This window comes from Biomphalaria glabrata, chromosome 8, assembly GCF_947242115.1.
Source record: "Biomphalaria glabrata chromosome 8, xgBioGlab47.1, whole genome shotgun sequence".
NCBI lineage: Eukaryota > Metazoa > Mollusca > Gastropoda > Planorbidae > Biomphalaria > Biomphalaria glabrata.
The window spans coordinates 22632717-22659653 of record NC_074718.1 but is presented as its reverse complement, the minus strand read 5'-3'; the positions used below and the strand labels follow the sequence as shown (position 1 = coordinate 22659653).

At 37.6% G+C, this 26937-nt stretch overlaps 1 protein-coding gene across 1 annotated transcript in view; it reads left to right on the top strand.

The window, feature by feature from the left end:
* The window catches only part of LOC106054549 (gem-associated protein 5-like), a 199569-nt gene that overhangs the window by 33788 nt on the left and 138844 nt on the right, over nucleotides 1-26937 (top strand). The window contains exon 17 of the mRNA XM_056038406.1: nucleotides 11966-12256. Within this exon, the coding sequence (XP_055894381.1) occupies nucleotides 11966-12256 (291 nt within the window). The remainder of the gene's footprint in view (nucleotides 1-11965; nucleotides 12257-26937) is intronic.

Sequence of the window (26937 nt, the reverse complement as noted above, 5' to 3'; positions counted from 1 at the left end):
TCCATTTGCATCTTCATGGTTTTGTGAGTTTGGATCTTCAGCACTGACTGAAATCAAGTCTAAGAAAAGAGAGAGACTTCTTGCAATAGACAATGAAATGCGAGTTTGTTTGTCGACTCTGGAGCCTCGATTAGATCGCATTTGCTCGCAAAAACAGGCACACCCTTCACATTAAATATAATACTTAAAAACAGGTCAAATCTTTTTTTCTTTTTTATTATAAAACAACTATTGCTCTTCGTGATGTGACGCGAAATTTTTGTAGTTTTTTTAGTATGCCTGCAGACAAAAAAGTTTGAGAAACACTGCTTTAGAATCAAAGAGATTGCCTTATATTTAATAGGGAGACTAAATCTTCACTAAAAATCATAATGTGATTGATATAGCACAAACCATTTTCTTAGTAGCAGCATTTAAAATAACCATTATATCTGGGATTACTATTTCATAAAAAAATCACACCTATAGAAGGAGAAATAATACAGAATAAACACAAATAACTATTATTCTTTCTATTTAAGACCAAAGTTTGAATCTGGTCTAGAGGGCTTTAAATTGTCCAGCCAATGTCTTAAATTTGTTCTAATTTTTGTCTCCCATTATTAGATTAAGTCTTGAATATCTTTAGTAGTGAAGCTACCCAGTAGCTGTTCACCAGCATGTTCTGTACTTTTGGTTTTCATAGGGTGTATTAATATTAATAGTATTGAATGATTCTGATCACTGAATGGAAACCTGAGCTAATCACAGTTAACTTATTAATAAGACCCACCTGGCAGTTGGAAAACTAGACCCTTCGTATGACTAGACACTTTTATCTAGGTTTGCATCATGGGAAAAGTCCTAACCTTTTTATGGTTTTATAACATTTCTGTACTTAGTTCTATCTGTGTGTGACTTTCATGTCCATCTCTCAAGTATATTACAATAAGTGCTTCTTACCAATAGCTTCAATGACCTATTTTCTAAATTGTTGAAACATTTTCTAGTTGTTTTTTTTTTTTTTTTCTGTTTAAATTGATCATGATTAATATCCTTCATAAAAAAAAAAAAAAAAAAAAAAAAAAAAAAAAAGTACTTGTCTCTGGTAAAGATCACTTTATTAAGACAACCTGATTTGTATTTCTAGTGTTGGTTTAACATGGTCACCAACTTCATCCAGAAGTAACCACAGGGCAGACCAATATTAAAATGATATAATAAAGGGGTGTAGTATAAAAGTAAAATTTAAAGTGCCCAATCAGCCCATTGTATTTTGGCAAATGATTGCTAAGTATTTTTAGAAATGAATGATAATCATTGAAAAAGTTAATATCAAGGAATTTTCTGTAAATTTAACACACAATTTATGATTAGCATACTTTGCACAATACATACAAATAAGCCAAATAAGAATGAACATATTCCATCAAAAGAAGGTGTGCTATTTTCCCCTTGCTTGTTGAATCAGTTCACCTATAGATCAAGTAGAGAACAAAGTATGTTGTGTTTTAAAACAAAAAAGGCAATGCCAGTGTTCGGAACACTCTTAGACATGAGAGCTCCATCAGTCACATTGGGGAACTAATGGAGAGAACTAATGACATTGAAAAAGGTTTCCACCTCCAGCTGACTTCTAATGAAACTCTTTGTTCAACTCTTCACTTCATTTGCCAAGAGAAGAGCAAAGTAAGCAGCTCAAGTAGAGCTTTTCCAATGTCATTCACCTTTTGACTTGAGTCAGCCTGTCTTCATGTCACCTTGACATTGACAAGTCACCTGTTTTTGGAAAATTTCTTTTCACCCAAAGAGCCAGCAGATGTAATTACCTGTGCTCCAGGGTGTTTACATCAAGTCTTATCAGATGGTTGTTATATGCTACCAAATACTTCACTACAAGCTCTTATTTCTGTCTGTTGCATTTCAACAAAGATGTATGATTGAAAGTCAACTATCACAATTATTCACCCACTCAAACTGCATGAACTAGATTGACAAATAAAAAGGAAACTTGACATTATAGTATCCATGGAAGACATAAGTACTGCACGTGTAAAGGAACACTCAATAATCTAACTAGTTCCACATGTAGGCAGAAAGCTGGATCACGAAATTGAAATGTGTTCATTTTACCTCCCCTTGGGTTAGGTCAAAGGTTGTGTAATTTCATTTCACAGTTAGACCCACACAAAAGTAATTCTTTCCTTATGAGTTTTCTTGTAGTCTCTTGATGTTCACATTTAGTCTGTATCATTCAACTCTTTCTTCTGTTTGGGTGAGCAAAATTAAACTCTACACATTTCTATGCAAACATTTGTACTCTGATTCTGTCCTAAACATTTAGGCCTAACAGACACTTTGAAGATCAGTTAGTTTTCAGCCTAGTGACCAAACTTGGTGGCTTAATAGTTAATAAACTTTAAATAGAAACTTTTTGTTTTTGAAGAACTTGACAGCTCAGCTCATTAAAATACAAAAACGTTTTAAAAAAAAAAAGTTGATTAACTTTAATGATATTTTGTACTTTCATATTGTATTTTTAAAAAATCAAGCATGATATTGGTCATATGAATTGTAAACTCAGGTGTGGTGTTTGTAGACTTTGATTTTGTTGCAACATAATGAGAAAATCCTGCTGCGATATAATCTGTAGGCAACTGGAGTAAAATAGGGATCATTTGTTTGAAATATTATGGTACTTTTCAGACAAACTCGACCAGAGATCATTTAATGGTGGATCTTGGTATCCTTGTTTCAGTATCGAGTCAGAATCTAGGTCAGTTCAATGTTCATAGTGATGTTGGTATAAACAAATGTTTCGTTACCTAGAAGAGCGAATCAAATCAAATTGTGTTTTTTTTTCTCCGTGTACTTAATAATTAATTTATGTGTAGACCTACTACTAGTTAATTATTCGATTTAGGGTTCCGCGTAACACAGTTTGGTAAACACTGTTTTAAGGTGTCGATTCTTTGAATTGAACCAAAACAAATTGCATTGAATAATGCATTATGTATTGCAACACACCTCATCACAGAGTTGCGTACAAGTACGCATCTTGCGTATTTTGCACGCAAATGGACAAGAAAATACGCGAGTACGGTTTATCATCTGAAAATACGCATTTCCCCCTCTAACAAAAAAAAGTAAAATAAAAAAAAATTAGTTCTTGCCAGTCGTATATATAGATCAGTGCGTCAATGCCTGGAAATGGACTATTCTTATTAAATATACCACGAGATAGTATCGCTTTTTTTTTCTCGCGCGTTGACGCGCGAAGATTTAAATTTCGATTAGATCTTACTTACTGATCTAAATTCATTTCAATGTGTCCGTTTATATGAAGTCTTCAAACTGATTGGGAATAATAAATCTAGACTGGATCTAGAACTAGAAATATATTACGATATCAAGCACCTATAATAGAATTTACGTAAATCTAGATTTAGAACTACAATTTAAATCTAAATTGATCTAGATAATTCTAGATCTAGTCTAGATGTGACCAGGTGTGCACTACACTTAGGTCTGGATTTAGAACTAATTTAGATCAAAGTACTACTGTCTAGAAGCTAAAGACGCTAGACTCTAGATATCTGTAACTATATCTAGATCTTCTCAAAAGTAGCAATTAATTTCTGCCATCTTATAAAGAGAAATATTAATCTCCTTTCTTATCCTTTATGGAATCTAAAATTGGCTGTTCTAACTTTGTATAGGTCTAGATCTAGAATTTCACATTCACGATAGAGGTAGAATTGTTAAAATACCTTTAAATAGCCCTATGCATATTTAAAATCAAACAACTGTTAATGAAGCTGCCTACATATCTATATCTACTATAGATGTAGATTCGATTTTTGTGTAAACCACCAAATTCATTTGTTCTTTTGAGAGGAAAGTGAGAAGGCAAGATGTGTTAATAGAAGAAATAGTGGTTGAGCTTAATCTCTCTCTCTTAGCATGATGAAGGGAATCAAACTGATGTGCACTGGCTTGCAGAACATATCTTCTATGCAAGATCTGAAGCTACTATTATAGTCACTAGCGACTAGCTAGATTTCATTACTTATGAAGGCCTCATTTCAAAGAATGAAATCAGGGGCATTCAAGGATGAATGTGTTTGCAAAAGAAAAGCTTTTAAGCTGGGAAGCGTGGTCGAGAGGCTAAGTGCGCTTGAACTTGGCTTGTCTTGGCTACCTAGAAGGGGGCTCGAGGTTCGACACACGACTCGGGCAGAGGTGCTTTTACTAAGCGCTTAAAGGCAGCACGGAAAATCAATTCCTAGATACGCCCTCCCCCCCACTGGTCCACAAATGAGATTGCTCTGAGCATGCTATAAGCATGAAAAGTAGCGCTATATAAAAGCTATAATGATGATAACTATGCTGACAAAAATTATTAAATTCCTTAAGCCTTCTTTCAACACATCTGTTTGTTTTATAAAACAGTTTCAAGTATCAGAAACCAGAATAAATGATCTTACAACAGCTATTCAGCAGACTCAATAGCCCAACTTTTATATTTCATCCAAGTTCAATGACTAATTAGGATTATCTGCCTGAAAAAAATCTTGCAAAATTGCAAAATATACGAAAAGTCCTTAAAATATACGGAAATATAAAGACAAAAATTGTATTTTGGGGTGTCATTCAATATGGAAAACTCCAATCCTACGCGCGATAAATAAAAACGGCATTATGCATTAGTCGTAATTGTGTAATCTGGTGAAAGAAGCTTCTCGCGCCTCATTCTAATGAAGAATTACTTGAGGTCAACAATTCTCAAAGATAGATAAAACATTTGGTAATTCTTGCTATTGAGCGTGATCTATATAGGAAACAGAATTATTATGAAATACTGTATGACTTCGCTACACGCAAGGCTCGTAAAGTAATTCTGTACGTAGTAAAGAATGAATAAAATGCATAGACGAATTTATTTTCTAATTTAAACTCTTAAATTTCACTTATTATACAAACATTTGGAAATCTCTGATTTCTGAAATCAAGTTGTATTGAAAACGTTTTGTACCGTTCAAATGTCACACAAACTGTCTATAAAGTCAACTAAGTCATGACATCGTCAGGTGCGTCTCATGGTGTTAATGAGAGACACTGTTATTCCAGTCGGTTCCATGCCGTCACGAGCTTTAGGACTGATGAAAAATGATGCCATGTATCATGCGGCTGCTGACACCAAACTTGATCTATGACCAGCATTGGCTAGGACGGACTTTGGTTTAAAAAACAACAATATTGGAATGGGAAGGGGGAGCGTTAGAAAGATGAACTCATTTACTCTCAGCGACACCGCGAAGGGATTTTGTTGTCCGACAGCAAGCATGCATTAATTAGGATTTAGTTAGTGGTCACATTCACGTCATTCAGGTCAGTTGAGCTTTTGACTTAATTACTATGTAACCCTTGAGCTCTACCTATACATGGACATCATCAAATTTGTCTTCAGTCAAGATTTGAGAGGCTCAACTCCCCACTTTTCAAATGTTTGTTGTGTTGCCTGGATGTTCTCATAGAAGAGCAAGTTGAGAAATTGGGGCTGTCAACTTTCTGGGAAGGGTCGGGTGACCTCAGCCACTAGGACACACAGGCTAGTTCACTTCCTCCTGTGCAGAATGAGTTCAGTCCCGGGTCTCTGTTTTAGGGCCTCTGAAAAACATCTCAATTCAATTTTACCAAGCTACATAATCGAGACGTTTTTTTTTCTCCAGTTTTTGGCCACACACCATTGCCTGCGGTAAGAATTTTTTTTGGTCATATTAAGCTAGATATTTGGTCATTACTTTTTTTACTAGTCTAATGGGCCTGACGTACCTTTATGTCTTTCAAGTTTTATTCTTAGTTTCTCTCGTCTAAAAATTGGCTGCAACCAGGTTGACCAGTTACAGAAAATATGCTGCAGCCGGGTTGACCAATAATAGAAATTATGCTGCAGCAGAGTTGACCAATTATAGAAAATATGCTGCAGCCGGGTTGACCAATTATAGAAATTATGCTACAGCCGGGTTGACCAATTATAGAAATTATGCTGCAGCAGGATGTGCTCTATGTAAGTTTATTCTAGTTTCTTTCAATAGTAACAAAACATACCACCACATTGATTTTAAGTATGGTTTGCAAGACTCATACATTAATTTGGATTTTTTTTAAAGAAACAAAAAAAAAAACAACAAAAAACTTGTTAATTCAAGCATATGAACTAGCCAGAAAATTGATTGACTTTGGGCTCTAGGAGGGAACATTTTGAATTCAATCTTTGTGTATAGAGAACGAGTTTGGAAACTGAAAGTTTTCTAGACTCTGAAACAAAGTTTTCTCACTGTTAGCTGCTAGCTATGCAATTCTTCATCTAGATGTTGTATGTTTTGTCCATGATTCTTCCAGTGCTGAAAGTGTCGAGGTAGAGCCAAACCTTCATTGATCTATAGCTGATCCCTTCAGTTGCTGCTCATCGCTTCTTTTTTAACTCATGGTTTTTGAACAATTCACTTACCTTTTGACTCCCAGATATTTACTTTCAAATGTTTAGTCTACTTGACATTTATGATTTCTACACAAAGGCTAACTTTTTGGCAGTCTTATCCCCTGCCAACATAGTTACCCCCCCCCCCCGCCCTTTTAAGTTGTGACGAGAAAAGTATTTAAAGTTAGACCTTCACTTACTACTGTCATAACATTCCTATTGTGAACGACTTGTACAATGTGTTATTGAAAGTGTGGCTTCCTTAAAAAACAACAACGGTCTGCGCTCTACTAAACTGGGGTTGGTATCTGAAACCTATATCTGAAATGTATTTGACCAATGCAGTTTAAATGTTAATACGTCAACATATTTACTATTCGCTATTTAAAATCAGTGTGCTAATTAGTTATACATATGTCTGTTTCCTTTTGATTTTTCGTGACGGCTTTTAAATTAACAAAAAAGTGAATGAATAACTGTTACACAAGAAATATCTAGGAATAATGCAACTTAAAGGAGTCAGGGTCTTGTCTTAACAGATCCTTTACTAACTTGCAAGGTTCACCACTGGAAGTAGCTGATTTATGACCTCATAGTAATCGTCCAAATTTGTGGTTGTCATTAGAAGTGAAACTAGGTCTCTTGAAACTGTAGGCAAATTAAGCTTCCCTACATTTTTTTTTCTGTCTGAAAAGGTTCCAAGTAGATTCAAAGTCTTGCATTTGCGTTTTTTTTTCTGGGGGCCCAAATCCTAACACACTCGGGCTAGAGGCGAGGACGATGACCGAGCACCCCTCGGAGACCCACTCATTTTCCTTCTCTGTACCACATGGGCTGAGCAGGTGTCCTTCATACATGGCCTGTTGAGAAACGTCTTGGTCTCCTTTTAGCGATCATTCCCCCCCCCTCTTTTCCCCCAATGAGCTACGTTCAGACTGGGAAGAGCGTTGCCCGGGTAGTTTGCGTTGAAGATTTCTTTTTAGCTTCTAGAGTTACTCGTAAGCTTATCTCCAGAAGATTTTGTCACTCTTTGGGTGCGTTGTACTGCTAATTCTGCACTATGTCTGATAGAATAGGGTTCATTATTCCGACCAATACTTGTGTCTGGTCTAACGTAGGAACACCTATCTCTAGGTCTCTAATTGTGCCTGAGATAGAAAGTCGTTAACCTCACACACGTTTCTGCAGCACTGATTGACCTGACCGACATAGCTTCAGGTCAGAGAATCTCATCAGGCAGACGCTAGATGTAGTGGAGTGACGGCTTTCGAAGAGGACATGTTGGGCACAGAGATAGCAGCATGCTAAGATGATCTAGTTTTCACAAGAGCTTTGTAGTCTTTTGGCGATGTAATCGTTTCTAGAGCTCGAGGAACATCTACTACCATGTTGTGATGTAGTACACAAGTAGGTCAGAGTCACCGAGTTTCAGCAGCCGGCAATGTTCAAACTGGAGACAAACACTTAATCATTCATTAGATCATGCAATTAACCCCCCCCCCCAAATAAAACTTTTTTCCCCCCTCTGCTTCGTTGTACATACACACCCTTGCCCTCCCTCCCCTTTCCAATTTTATCCTTCCACGGAGTTGTCTAGAGAAAAAAAAATTGTGCACGATTTCTGTGGGAAAAGAAATTCGTTTCATAAACCACTGACCTTGACCTTCTTTTTTTTTTTTTTGTTAAAGTCACATGGACTGTAGAATTGAAGTCAAGGACGTAACTGCAGGTTTAGGGAAAGGAAAATAAGGGTTAGGGTGATTTATTCTTTCTGTTTGATTTATTTATGATGACCGCTTTGTTTTGACTGCTGCTTTGTTTCAGAGGCGTTCGAGTGTCTCTTTATCCGGACCTGCGTTTGGCTGGAATGGACGGGGGGGGGGGCTGAAAAATTATAGAGTGTCTAAGTCAGTACATTAAACACTGTGATTTTATAAGTGACACTATTAGCAACCTTTGTTTAGTTCACTACATACGAGGTCATATAGTCAACTCAGTTATTTTAAGTCAGGCGTTCTGACTGCTGTACCCAGAGGAGAGGTTGGTCAGGAGAAAATGTACTTTATCATTAGCACACTTATGGCATTCTATCATTTGTTGCATACATCGCCCACATATTTAGGTATTGTAGATTATGTGTCATTCTTCTGATAGTTTTATAAGATGATTATTTCTAAAATTCTAGGACTCTAGGTGATACTTAGCCAATAGATAGCTTACAATTTAAACTGTTTACAGCATAAGTCAGTGCGGACCAGATTTGCCTGCTTTCGGTTTAAAGCAGTGATCGATCACACTAATATATCATATTGAATCACTTTGAATCGTCACCACTAGTTAAAAACTATTGAGTTTTGTTTGAATCAGTTTGGCTCTACCTGATTAGTTTAAAACATATATACGTATTGGGGGTGTGTGCAAAAGTAGGTATATAGTGTTTAAAATAAGAGAAAACACGTATTTATTTACTACATTTATTATACTGAAAGAGTAATAAAAAAATGATAAGTATATACAAGTATATACTTGCTGAATTAATCCTAACTAGTCGACGGCGATTTTGCAGGGCCGGCCTTAGGTCACTGCAACCTATGCGACTGCAGTTGGCCCGCACTTCTTATAGGACCCTCGCTAAATCAAGGTGTATAAATGATTACATTAAACCATTTTATAACTTAAAACAGATTAATGAAATAAATTATTACCAAATATTGTATAACATTATATTATGCAAAGAATTATTTATTCACATTTTCATGTGGAATTTACTAGTCATAATGTTGAATCTTATTAGCTTTAGAGCTTGATGGTAGAGAAAGTGCTTATCCAACACTGAACTCATCCAACACTGAACTCATCCAACACTGAACTCATCCAACACTGAACTCATCCAACACTGAACTCATCCAACACTGAACTCATCCAACACTGAACTCATCCAACACTGAACTCATCCAACACTGAACTCATCCAACACTGAACTCATCCAACACTGAACTCATCCAACACTGAACTCATCCAACACTGAACTCATCCAACACTGAACTCATCCAATTCTGAACTCATCCAACACCGAACTCATCCAATTCTGAACTCATCCAACACCGAACTCATCCAATTCTGAACTCATCCAACACTGAACTCATCCAACACCGAACTCATCCAATTCTGAACTCATCCAACACCGAACTCATCCAATTCTGAACTCATCCAATACTAAACTCATCCAACACTGAACACATCCAACACTGAACTCATCCAACACTGAAACTCCGTCTACTACGTCCTATAATGCTCACGTTTTTAATATTGTACAGCCAAACTTACCACTTGTCATTAGACAAAAACTCCATTACCTTGTCACCCACCTTCTTTGTTGTCTGACCCCCCCCCCCCCTTTCCAAATCATTATTTCCATCTTGTAGGAGAAAGAAAAGCCAGATAGTAAATTATTGTCTGATGGAAATATAACGTATTTGAATAGCAAATCAGACATCTGGCAATGTTCTGTAGCCCGTCCCTTTATTCCCATCTGGATTAACACACTACGCACATACAGCCTCCACCCCCAACATTGTCTCTAGATTTCCTTGTTGTGGACACTAAGATCTTGGTTTCCCCCTGGAGCGATCGGAAAATGTAAACTTAATCAAAACCTTGGGTTGCAACTGTCCCCTCAAAACTGCTTTGTGATTTAGAGGTATGATTATTTGCCATTAGAAGTCTAATTAATCTCTGGATGTTTCTTGTTCCTTGCGACATGTACACTATTGACAAGAAATACTCTTATCTTTGTCTATTGTAGATGTTGGGGCACTCAGTTTTTTTAATGGTATTGTTTTGTTAACAACACCATCACATTTTGTGTGTGTCTTACTTCAGTATTGTCTCCCCTCTACAGCTATATGATCTTCAGTTGAATTCATGTTTCACTTTCCGCTTGAATCGCACGTTAGGATCTAAATGAATTTAGCCTGAATGAGGTCCCAAAGGACTGGGTGAGCTCCAATCAGTATGAAGGAATTATAAAAAAGAGCCTGAAGCGTTCCTAATTGTCTGAATGAGTTCCTAAAAGCCTGTAGGAATTCCAAAGAGCCTAAAATGTATTTATGAGTTCCAACTAGTTACTAAAGGACGGACTTTGCAATGCCCAAATAAGCATTTTTTTTTAAACAGAGCATGTTGAGTCCCGAGAGTTGCTATGGAATGTTCTTGTGTGTTTCATCTCGGGCACGCTGCCCTGCCTCATCTTGGCGCTCGGGTGGAAACGGTCGTGAGAGGGGACGACAAGGCCAAAAGGTAGCACAACAAGTGCCTAAGAGGTTGCGAGAGTATCCTCATTGCACTGTGCGGGGATGTAAAAGAGCTCCCGCAGCGAGCTCTCCACGTCCAGGCGCCGTCCCTCAAGGGGTCGTTACATAAATGATAATTGGCATGCCCGCACTGTTAGCCTGGTCAATCAAAGGAATATGACGGGGGTCTCAGTGGTGCGAGTCCGCGAGTCGGGAGTGTTCGTGTCCACCGGAAGTGAACGTAAAATCAAACTCCGAGTCTCAAACCCCCCCTCCTCGCGTCAGACAGGGTGGTGTGAAGGAAGAACACGCTACCCACTTCAGGCTGGTGGAAGGGAGCTCTTGTTGGCCTTAAAGTTCAAAGTACAACTCTACTAGACAATTTCAGATGTGTGTTTCATTGAACATAAAGTGTCCATGTAATAATAACGTATCAATTAGGATCAATAAAACTGCAAATAGAATCACTGTAAAACTGTAGACACGTGATGCCATGCAATAGTTAGAAAAAGCGGAGTTTAATGACAGCATAATTACAAGATTATCAGAGATTCATACAAACATACACATGCCTTGATTATAGTTTTTCATTTCGTTACTCGATCAAATGTCCTCTCCGCTAGCCTTCAACTTCCTCTTGATTACTTTCTGAGCGCGTGGGATTACATTTCTCAGTACACAACCGTTTGGAAGAGCGTTTGAGTTACTAGACCCTTGCTTGTAAGGATGGAGACGAGTTTCTCGTCTATATGACTGAATACACGTAACATTGCTAGTCAAAACACATGTGATCACGTCCTCTTGTGCGAAACATTTCACTTCAGCAATTCATTTTCTGTTATGTTTTTTCTTTTTTATCGACTTGTCTCTGACAACTGCAACTTTACAATCCCAGCAGCGTATGGCTAGAGAAATAGACGTTTTCGACAGCGGAGCCGAAATTTGCGCGGTCGTTGACTATTTCAGTCTTATTAGGATTTTTTCCGATTTTTGTAGTGTGTGTGTGTGGGGGGGGGTGAGGGTGTTTTTTTTTTTAATTTTATAATTTTTGAACGTGAATTTTAATATTATATGTATTCATTTAAATAATAAAAAATTAGATTTAAAATTATGATTATATGTAATTAAAAAAATAGTAATTAGATGTAAAAGTATGATCATTTGTAATTGTATTATTCAACTAAATATCTGACTTTGATTCTTCCAATAGGATCTAGTCCGACGAATTTCTCATTGGTTAACCACCAACCTGTGCACAACAGTAAGGACTTTCAAGGACACCTCAACGGCGACAGTCAAAGTCTGTGTACCAAGCAGTCTGGCAATGTGGACGGAGTACGTCCTGACATACACAGTGACACTGCTGAAGGTGGCCAGCCTGTCAGGCGCGAGGTGCCCTTAGTGAGTGACCTGGTGTCTCCAGTGAAGCCCCTGTTTCCCAGATCCGCCAGAGTGGATTCCCAAAGTGCAGGGCCGGTGGCAGGAGATGGCTTAACATCAGGTAAGCTTCAATATTTATACTCGTGCAAGCTGTAGACACATGCTTCTATAAACATGTATTAAGGTGTGCGTGTGCGTGTCTGTGTGTACGTGAGTATATGTATTTGATTTAATAACTGCATTGAGGCAGTTCTGTATCCTGTTTTCAGATACATTTCATGAGGCTGTTAAAAAAAGATCTAGTAGGTAAATGAAGATTGTCAAAGAGAAAGCTGTATTTCCAAGCTTAGTTAGTTCTGTGTTTGATATGCTTACTAAGTGAACGTAGGGTAGTGTAAGGCGTTGACCGACAGAGTTGTTGCTCTTATTTTGTAAGTGAACTGTGGGAAATAGGCGTGGATCTAGAGGTTTCAAGAATCAATAGTTCAAAACATATTTCTAGCTGTTGTGTTCATAAGTGACTGCTTGGTTTATTTGTTGTGAAACTTATATTCTTACTCGATACTTTGCAGGGGTGAAATGTATTTACATCGATGCACCGGTGAAATGTATTTACATCGATGCACCGGTGAAATATATAGAGTTCGCAGGGGTGAAATGTATTTACAATCCATACATTGACATTGCACCGGTGAAACATATAGAGTTCGCAGGGGTGAAGCATGTGTATCATCGATATATGACATTTGCACGGGAGAAACATATTTACCATCAATTCAAGGTAGATTGACACTTAGGAGACTACTCTCTACCCAGCACATTGTTCAAAACATATTTAAAACTGGTCGCTATGTTTTTGAATTAGTTCCCTTGCTGCCAACCAATGTTCTCTTCATGTTTGGTTTGGCTAGTTTTTTTTTTCTTTCTTTTCTTTAACAAAGATGTATAGTGCTCTCTAGATGTCAGATTACTGCAGCTTAGGATGCAGCAAAATCTTGACAAACCCCACTGTGGAAGCTTACATCACTCCTGTAAATCCCTAGCTAGGGTTGCATCATCAGAGGTAAATGTTTGAGAAAATGACAAAGTGTTAGGAATACCCGACAGGGTATTAGTTAGACTGAGCTAAAATATCATTTGTCAATGATACTGCCCCCCCCTTTTTTTTTCCCTTTATGTGGCTTGTTTAGTTTATTTTGTTTTTTCAGAAATGAGATTATTAAGACCTAGTCCAAACCTCCAGCATGAATGGCAGCTTTCGAACTCAGGACCATGGTGTCGACAGTCCAGAGCGCATACCTCACGAGCAGACAACCATCGGCCTTCAGACCAAAAAAAAATATTAAAAGACATTTATCAACGTAATAAAATAACAAAAAACAAACAAACAAACAAAGAAAAAACCAACCTATACAGCTATACACTCAATCTCAACCCGATGTTAGTGCAACACATGATAGGTCTGGACTGGAGATATCATCCTGATTGTATTGGGCTAACTGTGGAGAGGTGAACGGAGTTCGCTCATCTTCAGTCTGATATGTGCCCTGGTTGTATTGGGCTAACAGTGGAGAGGTGAACCGAGTTCGCTCATCTTCAGTCTGATATGTGCCCTGGTTGTATTGGGCTAACTGTGGAGAGGTGAATGGAGTTCGCTCATCTTCAGTCTGATATGTGCCCTGGTTGCTACCATTTATGTTGGCGCCGTGTTCCGTGTTCGGTCTGTTTCAATCTTCTCTGGGATTAAGTGCAGCACTTTTCTGCTACTTCGGTGTCTGGTGGCGTTGTGAGTAGTGGTGGGTTAAGTTTGTACAGTCCATGTTTCGTATACACTAACCGTTCTTCTCGAATTGTAATCTTTAAAACACTATTCTGCTTATCAGTAATCTAATAATCATCATGCTGTTGTTGAACACTTTTAGTATGAGGAATTGCTTGATTTGCTTGGCAGTGTTTTTATAATAATACTAGCCAGATATTACCCACTGCCCGCGGATCTTGAGTATTGCTGATATAGTCACTGATATAGTGCAATAGAAACAATTCAAGAAAATAATGATGTTATATATAAGTAAAGCGAATGCATGAATTCATGAATATAATAATACTAGACATATGTTACCCGCGACCCGCGGGTCTTTATTTGCGCATTACTGTCGATATAGTCACTGAGAGTGTTTTGTAAACAATTAAACGAAATAATAATGTAATAAGTAAAGCGAATGTGTCAATGTAAAAATAACTAATAGGCTTAAATCCATTTTTTAAAATTAAAACATTTGCTTTTGAATAATCTAGTGGATTGGATTTAGATGTATGTTAAACGTAGCTAATGATCCTTTCACGTTATTTCTCTTTCGCTACGAAAATAAAATTAGTTTTGCGAAAATGGTTTACCCGAAGTCGATACATTCTTATCTATTAAAAACGAAAAGAGCGATAGCTTTGTTAAATAAAAGGGATTATAAAGTGAACAATTAAACGAAATAATTTTTAGTACGCGATTCGTGAATGAATATAGATCTAGGCCTATCTCAACTCGGCTTCGCAGCTTTCGTAAGCGAATGTAGCTTTAGAAAACCATATTTGAATGTTTATTTGATCAAAATATGAAATGAATGGACTTTAATTAATATATTTATGAGTTAAAGTATAAAACTATCTGTGCGAAGAGAAGTTTTATCATCTTAGAGTTGGATTAGAGTTTTAGATCTAGGGATGGGATTATAAAGTAAACAATTAAACGAAATATTTTTTAGTACGCGATTCATGAATGAATATAGATCTAGGCCTATCTCAACTCGGCTTCGCAGCTGTCGTAAACGAATGTAGCTTTAGAAAACCAAATTTGAATGTTTATTTGATCAAAATATGAAATGAATGGACTTTAATTAATATGTTTATGTGTTAAAGTATAAAACTATCTGTGCGAAGAGAAGTTTTATCATCTTAGAGTTGAATTAGAGTTTTAGATCTAGGGATGGGATTATAAAGTAAACAATTAAACGAATTAATATTTAGTACGCGATTCATTACGGAATTGTCTAATGAAAGAATGTTCGTCAGGAAATCTGTAGTCACAGATATAAGGAACTAATTAATGTAAAAAATGCTTTTGAAACACAAAATTGAAAGTTAATTTTATTATATAATGAAATCAATGGATCTTCTTTTGTATTTTCATGTGTCAAAGTAAAAAACTATCTGCGCAAAGTGTATTTCTTAAAATTAGATCTAGGTCTAAATCCTTTCTATCTTTTCTCATGTCAACATTGTAGACATGGCCTAGATCCATAAAATACTATAGCTGTAATAGAGTCGGACAACTTTATTTTTTTTGAGGGTCTTAAGTTTGTTTTAGGGCTACAATACATACACTACGGTCTAAGTTGGTACCCAAGGAACATTCCTGCCTAGTTTTATCAAGATTGGTCAAGCGGTTTTGATGTCTATAAGTAACATACATACATACATACATACATACATACATACATACCCCTCACATTCTACTTTATAATATAGATTATTAACGGAGCTAAAAATAGCTAATCGACATAAATCTAATTTCTTAATGAACACAATGGCTTGTGTATAGCTTTATATTTAGAAGCGCGCGATATCAAGAATAGAGTTGCACTCATGGCGAACGAATGTATGTAAAATGTATGCTTTAGAAACACAAATTTGAAGGGTAATTTGATTTAAATATGAAATGAATGGACTATATTTTTATGTTCATGTGTTAAAGTATAAAGTAGATGTCATCTTAGAATTAGATCAAGAGTTAGAGTTAGGCCTAGGCATAGGATGTTTGTGTGCAAGCGCATGCGTGACCTTTCCCTATTGTCTTATGTTAACCTGTCTATTTCGATTCTAAAGTACGTACGTCAGGACATCTACATTTGCAGATATAAAGAACACATTTATGTCAAAATGCTTTTGAAACACACTTTTGAAGATTAATTTGATTAAATAATGAAATCAATAGACTATATTTTGTACTTTCATGTGTCAAAGTAGAAAACTATCTCTGTAAAGTGTAGTTCTTAAATTAGATCTAGATCCTTTCGATTTTCTCTCATGTAAACATGGCCTAGATACATGAAAAGTAATGCTTTCATAGAGTTGGGCAACTTTAGCTTGTTTTAGGGTTACTTTACATACCGCACGGTTCCAGTTAGTACCCAATGAACATTTATCAAGATTGGTCAAGTGGTTTTGATTTCTATACGGGACATACACCCACACATACGCCTTGTTTTCTACTTTATTTCTGTGCATTATATAGTTTGCTAGTATCTGTCACGATTTTAATTTGAGTTGTTGCACTGAAAGAAAGACAGTGTTAAAATTCCATTACAGCTATCAATATTAAACAATGAACTGTGAACAAAGAATAATGATCGATTACTGCGGGCCAACAACACATCGATATCTTGTCTCGCTTTCCTTTTATAGTTTTCAAAAAAAAATTAATTTCTTAGTGATGACGTTATTTTCTTAGTGATGACGTTATTTTCTTAGTGATGACGTTATTTTCTTAGTGATGACGTTATTTTCTACCTTTCCCTTGAACTTTTTTTGGAATATTCTTTTCTTACTGAGATGCGTGTTTGTTTACAAAATAAAGAGTTCAAGGTCTCTTCCGACATTTAGATGACCGTAGCTTATCCAATACATAGCCCACCAAATCGACCTGGCTTACAATCATTAGTTGCGATGTCCAGTCTCGCGTGGCAGCAGCAGTAGGGTACACCACTTGTATCATACTGGATAAATACCATTGTCTTTTGTACTATTGCCTTGTACTATTGTTGTAGATACAGAGGAGTTAACAGCTCTTGGCCACTGCTAATTAAGCTTTGAATGATATGTTCACAATGTCACGTATTCGGAGAGGGTAGGAAGAAAACTTGGCAAACATTGTGGTGGCCACTGGTCCTCGCACTCTTTTCCCTAAACGACGCCATTGTTGGAGACTGCAAGAAAGCTCGGTTTGGGTCTCTCAAGATTTCTAATCTGGTTATTACCGATATTATATCAAATCAGTTTGTCTAGTCAGAAGCTTGTACACGTTCTTTGTTCCAGTTCTTGGACGAAATTGAAATTTTGCTGCACAATTATTTAGAGTCGATGACAACACTTACACATGCATCAATCATTCATTTATTAATTTTGTTTGATATGCAAAATTTACTAAATCGGCCACGGACGACCCCTAACAATAGTCACAATAAGGTAGAGAAATAGGTAGTTTGTTAAAAATCTTAAACTTACAATAGACTAACAAAACATTCTATTTTTATAAGTACTAAAATGGCAAAACACTCGTGAACAGACCTTTTGAAAATGCAGCACAAAATCTTCTCAATATGATTGATAACATGATTGTTTCAAAATAATGGATAATTGAGTACATGATTGATTCAAACTAATGGATGATTGATTACATAATTGATTTGAAATAATGGATGCAATTTCAATCATTATAAGTGAGTTTAAAAAAAAAAGTATTTTTCATATATAAGTTGTTGGAGCTAGTCTTGTCTTGAATAGTATTTCCACAAACTTGGCTTGACTTTCGTCACAATTTCTCCTGGTCGACTTTGAGAAAGCTTTAGTAATGGATTCCTTGATGCTGGGATGGGGTAGGCAATGCACGACATTAACAAAAAGACAAGAAGTTTGACTTCCACTGCGCCGGAACGACTAGTTACGTGTCCATCAAGATGTTCAGATTAGTCTCTCCGAAGAGGAAGTCATCACAAATATAAGCAAATAGTTCCACCGACATAGAATGTCATTTTCCTATATGTCAGGCTTGATTTATATATGTAGGCCATACTGTGTCATTTGACAGGATCGCTTTCCGTGTCGTCTTACTGTTAATTCGCATAATGGGTTTTTGTATTAGAATAGCTCTCGATCCATTACTAGAACCAAACTTGGTCATTTCTTATCCAGAGTCTTTTAATTGGTTTTGACGTGTAACAGAGGGAATTTTCTTTGAAGCGTTTCTTACAAAGGATCTCACTCTGTCTGGGTGGAAACGTGTACATCTCATACTTCCCATTATCGGCACTATTTGAGACGTTGTTCAATTATTCATTGTCGACGACAGCTTATTAATCAATTACAAAATTAACTAATTAGATAATTAATTAGTTGTAATTAATTAATGTTCTTATGTAGAAAATACACTAAGCTAAAGGGAGATAAACCTTGTGTAAACTAACAATAGATTAACTATAGAACCTTGTAGACCTACTTGAATAACTTAGTGGCTGACGTTCCAGTCTACCATCGAAGAGGCTTAAGAACTCGAGTTGGAGTTCAGACTCAATTCATTTCTTTTGAAAGCATCTCGGAAAACCTCTCCCCTCCCACCTCCTCAAACAAAAGTGATTGGACCATTGTGCACTCAGGATGGTAGAAGCATTCAAATCTGCGCTAAACAAAAACAATAAATCATATTGACTTGATGTTGTCTTTGACGCTGCATCGAGCACTTGGTAAGCATGAAATAAAAACTCGATACAATACTTGTGTTCAGCTAGGTGTTAATTGTTTTGTTATAACAATACCTCTATTCAAGTCAGTTTTCATGGAACCTGGAACCAGCCTAAAAAATGGCTCTTACTGTGTTCCTAGAAATTTAACGGTTGATGTATATCCCTGACAAAAGAATTACCAGCTCGTTGGCCACTTTGGGAAAACTCTAGTTTGACCGTTATAATTGTTTAAAGTAAAAAAATAAATAAATGTAAATTTGGCTTTAGTACTAGACTTAGAATAACTAGAGCCTACATCGGGAATTTCCGAATGTTGGAAATTATTGATTCAAGAGTATAATAACTTAATGTTTAGGAAAATTTTGCACATCGTCTTCTGAGTCTAGATTTAAAGGCCTATCATTGTATAATATTAATTTAAAAAAGCATGTTGTAGTGTACCGATATAATGGGATAACAGAGTAAATTTAAAGCTGCTTCAAGTTTATTGAAAGATTATCTTAGTTTTACTTATATTTTTTTACGTAAAGCTAATATGGATTAAAACTAGATTTTAGATCTAGAAGTAGACTAGATATTAAGAGTTCTAAATCAGAAGTGTATGTTAGATCCAGATGTCTATAGAATAAACATACCAATAAATAATCGCACAAGTATGCATTGTCCCCTGGCCGAGGCAGAAACATTCTACGTGTAATACTCGGTTTGAACAATATATATATTTTTATTTTTAAGTTTAATAATGGAGGTATTTTAAAAAAACAAAAAATGAATTTTTAATGGTTTTCTTGTTCTTTAAATTATTATGAATTTTGAAATATAGCGCTATGGTTTTGGCTCATATCCATTGGCCTCCTTCAGTCGTAGAACGACTATGTTTTATCTCAGAGCACACTTCCTCATGTGGCTGTGGAGCCCTATTTTGGAGAGACACTCCTGTCCACAGATAGCGCAGGTTAAGGTGCCTTTTGCTTCGGTGGTAGAGGAGCTGGCCGTTTTTCGGATTGTACGTTTTTCTTCCTGAGCTGAGACCCATGTACTTTCACTGTCCATAGCTTTCTTGGTCACTGTCTCTCTCCACCTGTTGCGGTCTAGAGCTATGTCTTCCCAATTGTCAGTATTGATGTTCACTGATTTGAGGCTACGTTTTATCACATCTATGTAACGGAGGTGGGGGCGACCAGTTTTTCTTGTGCCAGTCGCGAGTTGACCATAGAGGATGACTTTCGGGATGCGCTTGTCCTCCATCCGGCGAAAATGTCCAAGCCAGCGCAAACGGCGTTGTCTGAGGGCTGTAAAGATGCTGGGAATACCTGATCGCGCAAGGATCTCAGTATTGCACACTTTTTCTTTCTATGTGACATTCAAGATCCCACGGAGACATCTCAAATGGAATGAGTTCAGTTTTCTCTCTTGCTTTGCGTAGGTGGTTCATGATTTACTGCCATACAGCAGTGTACTCATAATGCATGCCTTGTAGACTTCCATTTTGGTCACTGTAGTTAGCTTGTGGTTTTCCCAAACTCTTGGTCTGAGTCTAGCCAAGGTCGAGGCAGCCTTCCCTATGCGTTTTTTTATCTCCTCTTCTAGAGTCAGGTCATCTTTAATTGTGGATCCCAGATAGCAGAATTCGTTTACGGCGTCCAGCTTGTTATCGTCTATGAGGATGGAGGGTTTTGCTGTAGCAGGTGGTTCAATAACATTTGTTTTCTTCATGCTAATATTCAAGCCATATTCTTTACAGGCCTGAGAGAAGCGGGACATTAGTGACTGAAGTTCCTCTTGCGTGTGTGCCACTACCGCTGCGTCATCTGCGAATAGCATATCTCTTATGAGGGTGGCTCTGATTTTAGTTTTGGCCTTCAGTCTGGCAATATTTAGGAGTTTGCCATCAAATCTGGAATGGAGATAGATGCCTTCGGTGGATTTGTCAAACGCGTTGTGGATTAGCAGTGAAAATAGTATTCCAAAGAGGGTTGGGGCCAGGACACATCCTTGTTTAACTCCGCTGTTTATACTGAAACTTTCAGAGCTGGCACCGTTGATTTGCACTGTACCCATCATATTTTGGTGGAAAGATATGATTACATTTAGTAGCTTGGGTGGACAGCCTATTATCTGTAAAATTTTTAAGAGGCCAGCTCTGCTAACTAGATCGAAGGCCTTTGTCAGGTCAATAAACACAATGTGCAAAGGCATCCTTTGTTCTCTGCACTTTTCCTGGAGTTGGCGGATGGAGAAAATCATGTCAATCGTGGATCTCCCTGAGCGAAAGCCGCATTGTGATTCTGGATAGACCCGATCAGCGAGTTTTTGTAGCCTGGGAAGTATCACTCGAGCAAAGACTTTGCCTACAATACTTAAGAGGGAGATTCCCCTGTAATTGTTGCAGTCGCTTCTGTCACCTTTGTTCTTGTACAGTGTAATGATTTTAGCATCCCGCAGGTCTTGTGGCACATCACCTTCTTGCCAACATTTGCAAAGCAGTTCGTGTAGAGGTTGGATTAGAGTAGTTTTGTTTTAGAAGATCTGGGGGGATACCATCGCATCCGGGTGCTTTGCGGGCAGCAATGTTGTCTATGACTTTGTTGAGCTCTGACAGGGTGGGTGTTTCGTCTAGCTCGTTCATTGTGGGTAATTGTATGATAGCCTTAAGGACTTAGGCAGAGACTGAGCTTGTTGTGGCGTAGAGCTCAGAGTAATGTTCAACCCATCTGTGCATTTGTTGGTATGTTGTAAGATCAATCTTCTCCCCCAAAAAATCCACCATACCAAGCAGATCCCAATCGGATGTAAGCAAGATGTGTCACCCTGATCTCCAGATACAGTTTGCGGAATCTTTTGAACGCGAGTATAAAAATATCTCTGAAAATACAGCAACAGAAAAATGGGAACACTGATATAGTGACACTAAAACAAATGGCTATGGCTAGAACTACCGAAGAAAGCATTGCAAGGAAAGATCCAAACCTTAACCAGCAAAATGTATTCTCCGAGTGCCTTGACAGTTTGTTGCCATGTCTTGGTGAACTAGTTACATGTACTTTTTCTTGCACCAATAACAGTTTTTATGAGCGAGATGGAATTCAATAAATAGATTTGATTATTGTCCAGTTGTATCGAACCAATTGTGAATTATGTTTTTCTGCGATTGGTCTGTTGATAAATTATATAGGATACTCGAGAGAAATGCATAGTCAAAGCGTATCAAAAGTTGATATTTACTGAACCTAGTAATTCCAAATGGTATTCATGCCGGAATCACTTTGCACAATACGTTTGTTACATACAAGCATATTACTGAACTGATCTTTGCAACTTAAATACAAACATATTTCTAGTTTACTTTTCTCTTGGGACATTTCTTTCAAAGTGGTTTATCTAAAAGACAAATATTTGTACAGTCCAGATTTATGATGTAGAGATGTTTCTTAATCTATAGCTCTATTTCATTTTTCTATATAGATCTACGTACTCGCAGATTTGGGTTAGTTTTGGTTTAAATCACATTTTCGTCTAGAGTCACAACATGCTGAATCCTTATAGTAGGCACTCCAATAAAAGTACTAATACAACTCAACTCATCTTCTTAAAGTTGAACTGCTGTCCGCATAGATTCCTAGTTTCTACCAACGCGAGGCTATCGTCAGGCTCTGTGATTTCCACACAGTATTTAAACTACATCTCTTTCTTCCTAGCTCGCATTGATCAGATCTAAAAGCCCCATCCCGAGAATCTATCCGGTACATCTTTAGACTAGATTTGTGTCTGCGTGGGTGTGTTTCCGTGTCTTCTGTTTGTGAGTGACTGGCCAGATGGACTGTTTAGTTACGTGAGATGAAGTTTTAAATCTGTTTGTCAAGGACAAATGTGGATGAGATTTCGATCAATGGCTGAGCTAGATTAGAAGTGGAAGAAAACAAAAAAGGTTTCTAGTGAACCAAAAGTCGTAGGAGTGAATGTGTTTCCAGCTCACTAGAGTCTTCAGCTGGATTGGTTGCCGTGTACTTCACACAGGTTCAAAATAGACCGTTGCCACTTGTACCGAACGAGAAGTGCTCCAGAAACCAAATGAACTAGGACTAATAAAGTAAAAGCTTGTACACCACATAAATACAATACACGGCTATCAGCTGTCATACTCATGCTGTTAATTAAACAGTGTATTTGTTTACCTTTAATTCTATGAGAGCCTTACTTGTCTGACCCATAACACACACAAAACAAAAAAGGATAAAAGTACAATTTGCTAACTAGAACTTGACCGGTAGCCGAGAAGGTCGATCTATAACCCAAGGAAGTAGATCCTTTTAGTTCTCATGGCCGTTATCAAGTTATTTTGTTTCAAATAACTATTTTAATTAAACATTTCTTTTTTGGTTGAAGAGACTCTTGTTCTGGAGAGAAAGTTTACATTGTGCAATTTGTTTTCTACTCAAACTACTAGATTTTGAGTTCCATTTGTATTCAACTGAAGACTATTCGGTGTACTAACCCCACTGTTCAACTTTTAATTGCTTTATGTTTGTGGCATATATTATGTTTGCTTGTTTCTTTCTACAAATCGTGAATGTGAAACGTGTTTGATGTGGTAGCCTCGAGCAGTTGGAAACTTGCTTTGATGTGGAAATTTAAAACTAATTAAGTCTGCAACCAACCTTTTTTTTTTAAATGATACATGACAAACTTGGGATGGGTGGCCTATGGGAGAGACTAACACTGATACGTATTGAGAAAGTCAGAGGCTACGAAAATTAATAAACTTATTGCAGTGGCGTAACTAAGGGGGGGATGGGGGGGAGAATTTTAAAATCCCCCCGGGCCCCCACCTAGGGGGGGGCCCCAAATGGGTGTCCGAAATAAATTTGTAAATACATAAATTAATATATTTGATTGACAAATAGTGTCAACAGGTGTCTTTTTTTTTCAACATTTATAGATGAAATTTATCACAAAGACTAAACCTAAGATCTAGGTCTATCAGTAAGTTGACTTTGTTGACATTTTAAAAATATTTTTTCCTACAGAGATCAAAGTTTTTTTTAAAGTTAGTTTAACATTTTAAACTTTGTTGCCACGAATAAAACTGCATGATATACAGCGAATTCCAGTTATCTTGTTACCTTTACTAATAATAGATCTAAATGGCGAGAATTGTGTGGCTACACTACTTAACCTTGAACCAAAATTTACAGAATCGAGTATAACAGATCTAAGAGTTATTCTTAACAATGCTAAAATAGTCCATTATTCGGGTTTGGCGTCTATAATTTCACACTCGAGTTATTACCCCTCTATTTATCTTTCCTCCATTCAATGGAAACTCCCTTTTTTATTTCCATCTAATCCTTTTGCTTTCGCACAAAACATAAACAACAAACAATGACGTAATATCATATCATATTAGCACATCCTTCCTTTTGAAGTTATTATCACACCCTTCCTTTTAAAGTTCTTAAGAGTGATATCTACTAGCAGGGCCGGCCCTAGCATTTGAGGGGCCCTATGCGAAACGGATCGCGCGGGACCCAGTCTGTGTAGGGAAAAGCATAATATCAAAATTATTTTTTTTGAATTTGAAAATAGGCCTACTTTCGTCTTTACAATAAATTTTTATCAAATGAAAGCTCGCAATGCCACTTTTTATTTATAGGCACCCCAAAATGTCAATTTGGTCTATTCTTCAGGAGATCTGAATAAATTCAAAAAAAGTTCAGGACTATATCGCATATTTTGCCTTTTTATGAGATTTCCTGGAGGTCCTGGAAAATCAGGAGATCGCGAAAACCATGTTAATTTATTTACGTTATAATGGTTTAATTTAATACTTAGAATTAGCGCGGGGCCTATGAAAGCGCGGGTCCCACTGCGACCGCATAGGCTGCAGAGGCCTAAGGCCGGCCCTGTCTACTAGGAACTTTAACAATTCGTCCACCTCTGGTTGTCTTGACTGGCACAATAAGTTCTCTAGACATTGGTCTATAACTGTCTGTTTCGTTTGTTCCAATAGTTTGCAGTTCATTGTCTTCATCGGTATCATAGTACCCAGAGATGTCTTCATCGAAACTCTTATTCAAAAAGCGTTGATTTCTTCTGTATGTTTTTCCATCGTTTGTCTTTGTGATTTAAGATCTGGGTGCTGAATGTTTTTTTATGACCACTGCTTTCTGGCATGTTTGACATAGACGAACTCTCCGACAGAATAATCTTTAGGTAGTCTAGCTTTTGCATCGTATTTCACTTTGCTTTTCATCTGTCGTTCGTTGAGTAATGTCTCTGCATTTTGAGCTACCGATGGTTTCAATAGTTTGGGATCAGTTGGAATGATTCCCTGAGTCTTCTACTCGTCAGCAGTTGTGATGGTGAATACGGCAGTCTACTTATCGGAGTATTTCTATATTCGAGCATAATGAGATATGGATCTTTCCCACTTTTGTATGCTCTGAATCCTTTTGCTTTCGCACAAAACATAAACAACCAACAATGACTTAATACCATATAATATTAGCACAGAATCTTCTTCATGCAGTAGAAAATTAAGAATTTTTTGCCTATCTTGAATTCTGGTCAAAGCTCCTGCGCCCAATTAATATAGTTCAGAAGAAACTACAAAAGTCTGGACTGCATATACGGGAAGCTGCTAAAGAAATTAGTACCCTTTCATGCTTTCTGCAAAATGATGAGAAACTGACCAAAACCCAATCCATCGAAAAAGCAAAAGAAGATATTACTGTCAGAGATGGAGTGACCTCTCCATTGCTGGGGGAAAGCCTGGACGATAAATTTGCGAGTGCTGGGCTGTCCACACGTCAGCACACGCCTCTCTTCCATACTGACCGGGTCCAAAGGGATGGCAAGCCATCCCATTTTGGGGGTCAGGTGGCTGCAGGAGTTTGCCAGAGAGCAGTAGTCTTACTACTGTTCCCCCGCCTACGGGGCTCCAAGACCAGATTTTCTATTAGGGTTTACTCCCTTAGCCTTAGACCTTGCAGGGACACACACAAGGCAGTCCGGCTATTGATATATAGCTAAGGGTTTGGTTTGTGGGCAGCAGGGCGTGTCCGCACTGTGTGTAACAACTACATACTTCTCTGGAAAGGAACGCATTAAAGTCTCTTGGCAGCACCCACGCTCAAAAAGGTGGCAGCAGCTTGACCTCTGCATCACTCGAAGGATGGATCTGAAAAGTGTCACCTACACCTGCTCATACCATAGTGCGGACTGCAACTCAGACCATTCACTAGTGATCAAACTACTTTTCAAGAAGGCTTATACTTCCAGTCAACCAAGAACTAGGCGAATTAATATCAACCATGTATGTGACCCAGAGAAGTCTGCACTCTTTAACGAGCCCCTGAACAGTTCAATCCCCTTGATAAGTGATGAAGAAGACATCTCTATCAGATGGGAGAAATTAAGAGATGTAATCTACAGTTTAGCAATTACTGCCTTTGGGCCTCAAAAACACAAAAATATAGACTGGTTTGAGGCGAATCTAGCACACCTTGCTCACAAGACAAAACCTAGTCCAAAATCTTTGCAAGCCTTCAAAACTGCTAATAAAGAGGCAAAAAAAAAAATATCTAGATAATGTGCTAACAACTTTTCGAGGGATACCTGAAACACAATTCAAGAAAGTCTCTACTTAAGAAATAGTAAAGCTCTATTTGATTGCATTTAAGCGACCCTTGGTTCAACAGTGTCTAAGCCAATCAAAATCTGGAGGAAAAATTACAGATCAAACCAAGCAGCTAGAACGATGGACAGAACACTACCTCGATGTCTATGCCACACAGAATACAGTAGACGATGTCGCCCTGGCTTCTCTACCAGATCTTCCAGTATTGGAATGCCTAGATGAGCTTCCGAGTCTTGGTGATCTCAAAAAAGCAATAAACTGCACGAAAAATAGAAAATCTCCAGGGAGTGATGGCATCCAAGCGGAAGTAATTAAGGTCAACGAATCACTCCTGCTCCCTGAACTCTAAAATCTCTGCCGCTGCTGGCAGTGACGCAAGTATTGTCACAATATATAAGAACAAAGGGGATCGGAGTGACTGCAACAATTATAGGGGTGTCTCCTCAGCATAGTTGGCAAAATCTTTGCTAGAGTGGCACTATCCAGGCTGCAAGTGATAGCTTCTAGAGTCTACCCAGAGTCTCAGTGTGGATTCAGGAGAGGTAGATCCACCATAGACATGATACAAGTCCACCTTAGGGAACTGCAGGAGAGCTACGGAGATTGTGGCACCATTTACACTGACGGATCCAAAAGGGATGGAAAGGTCGC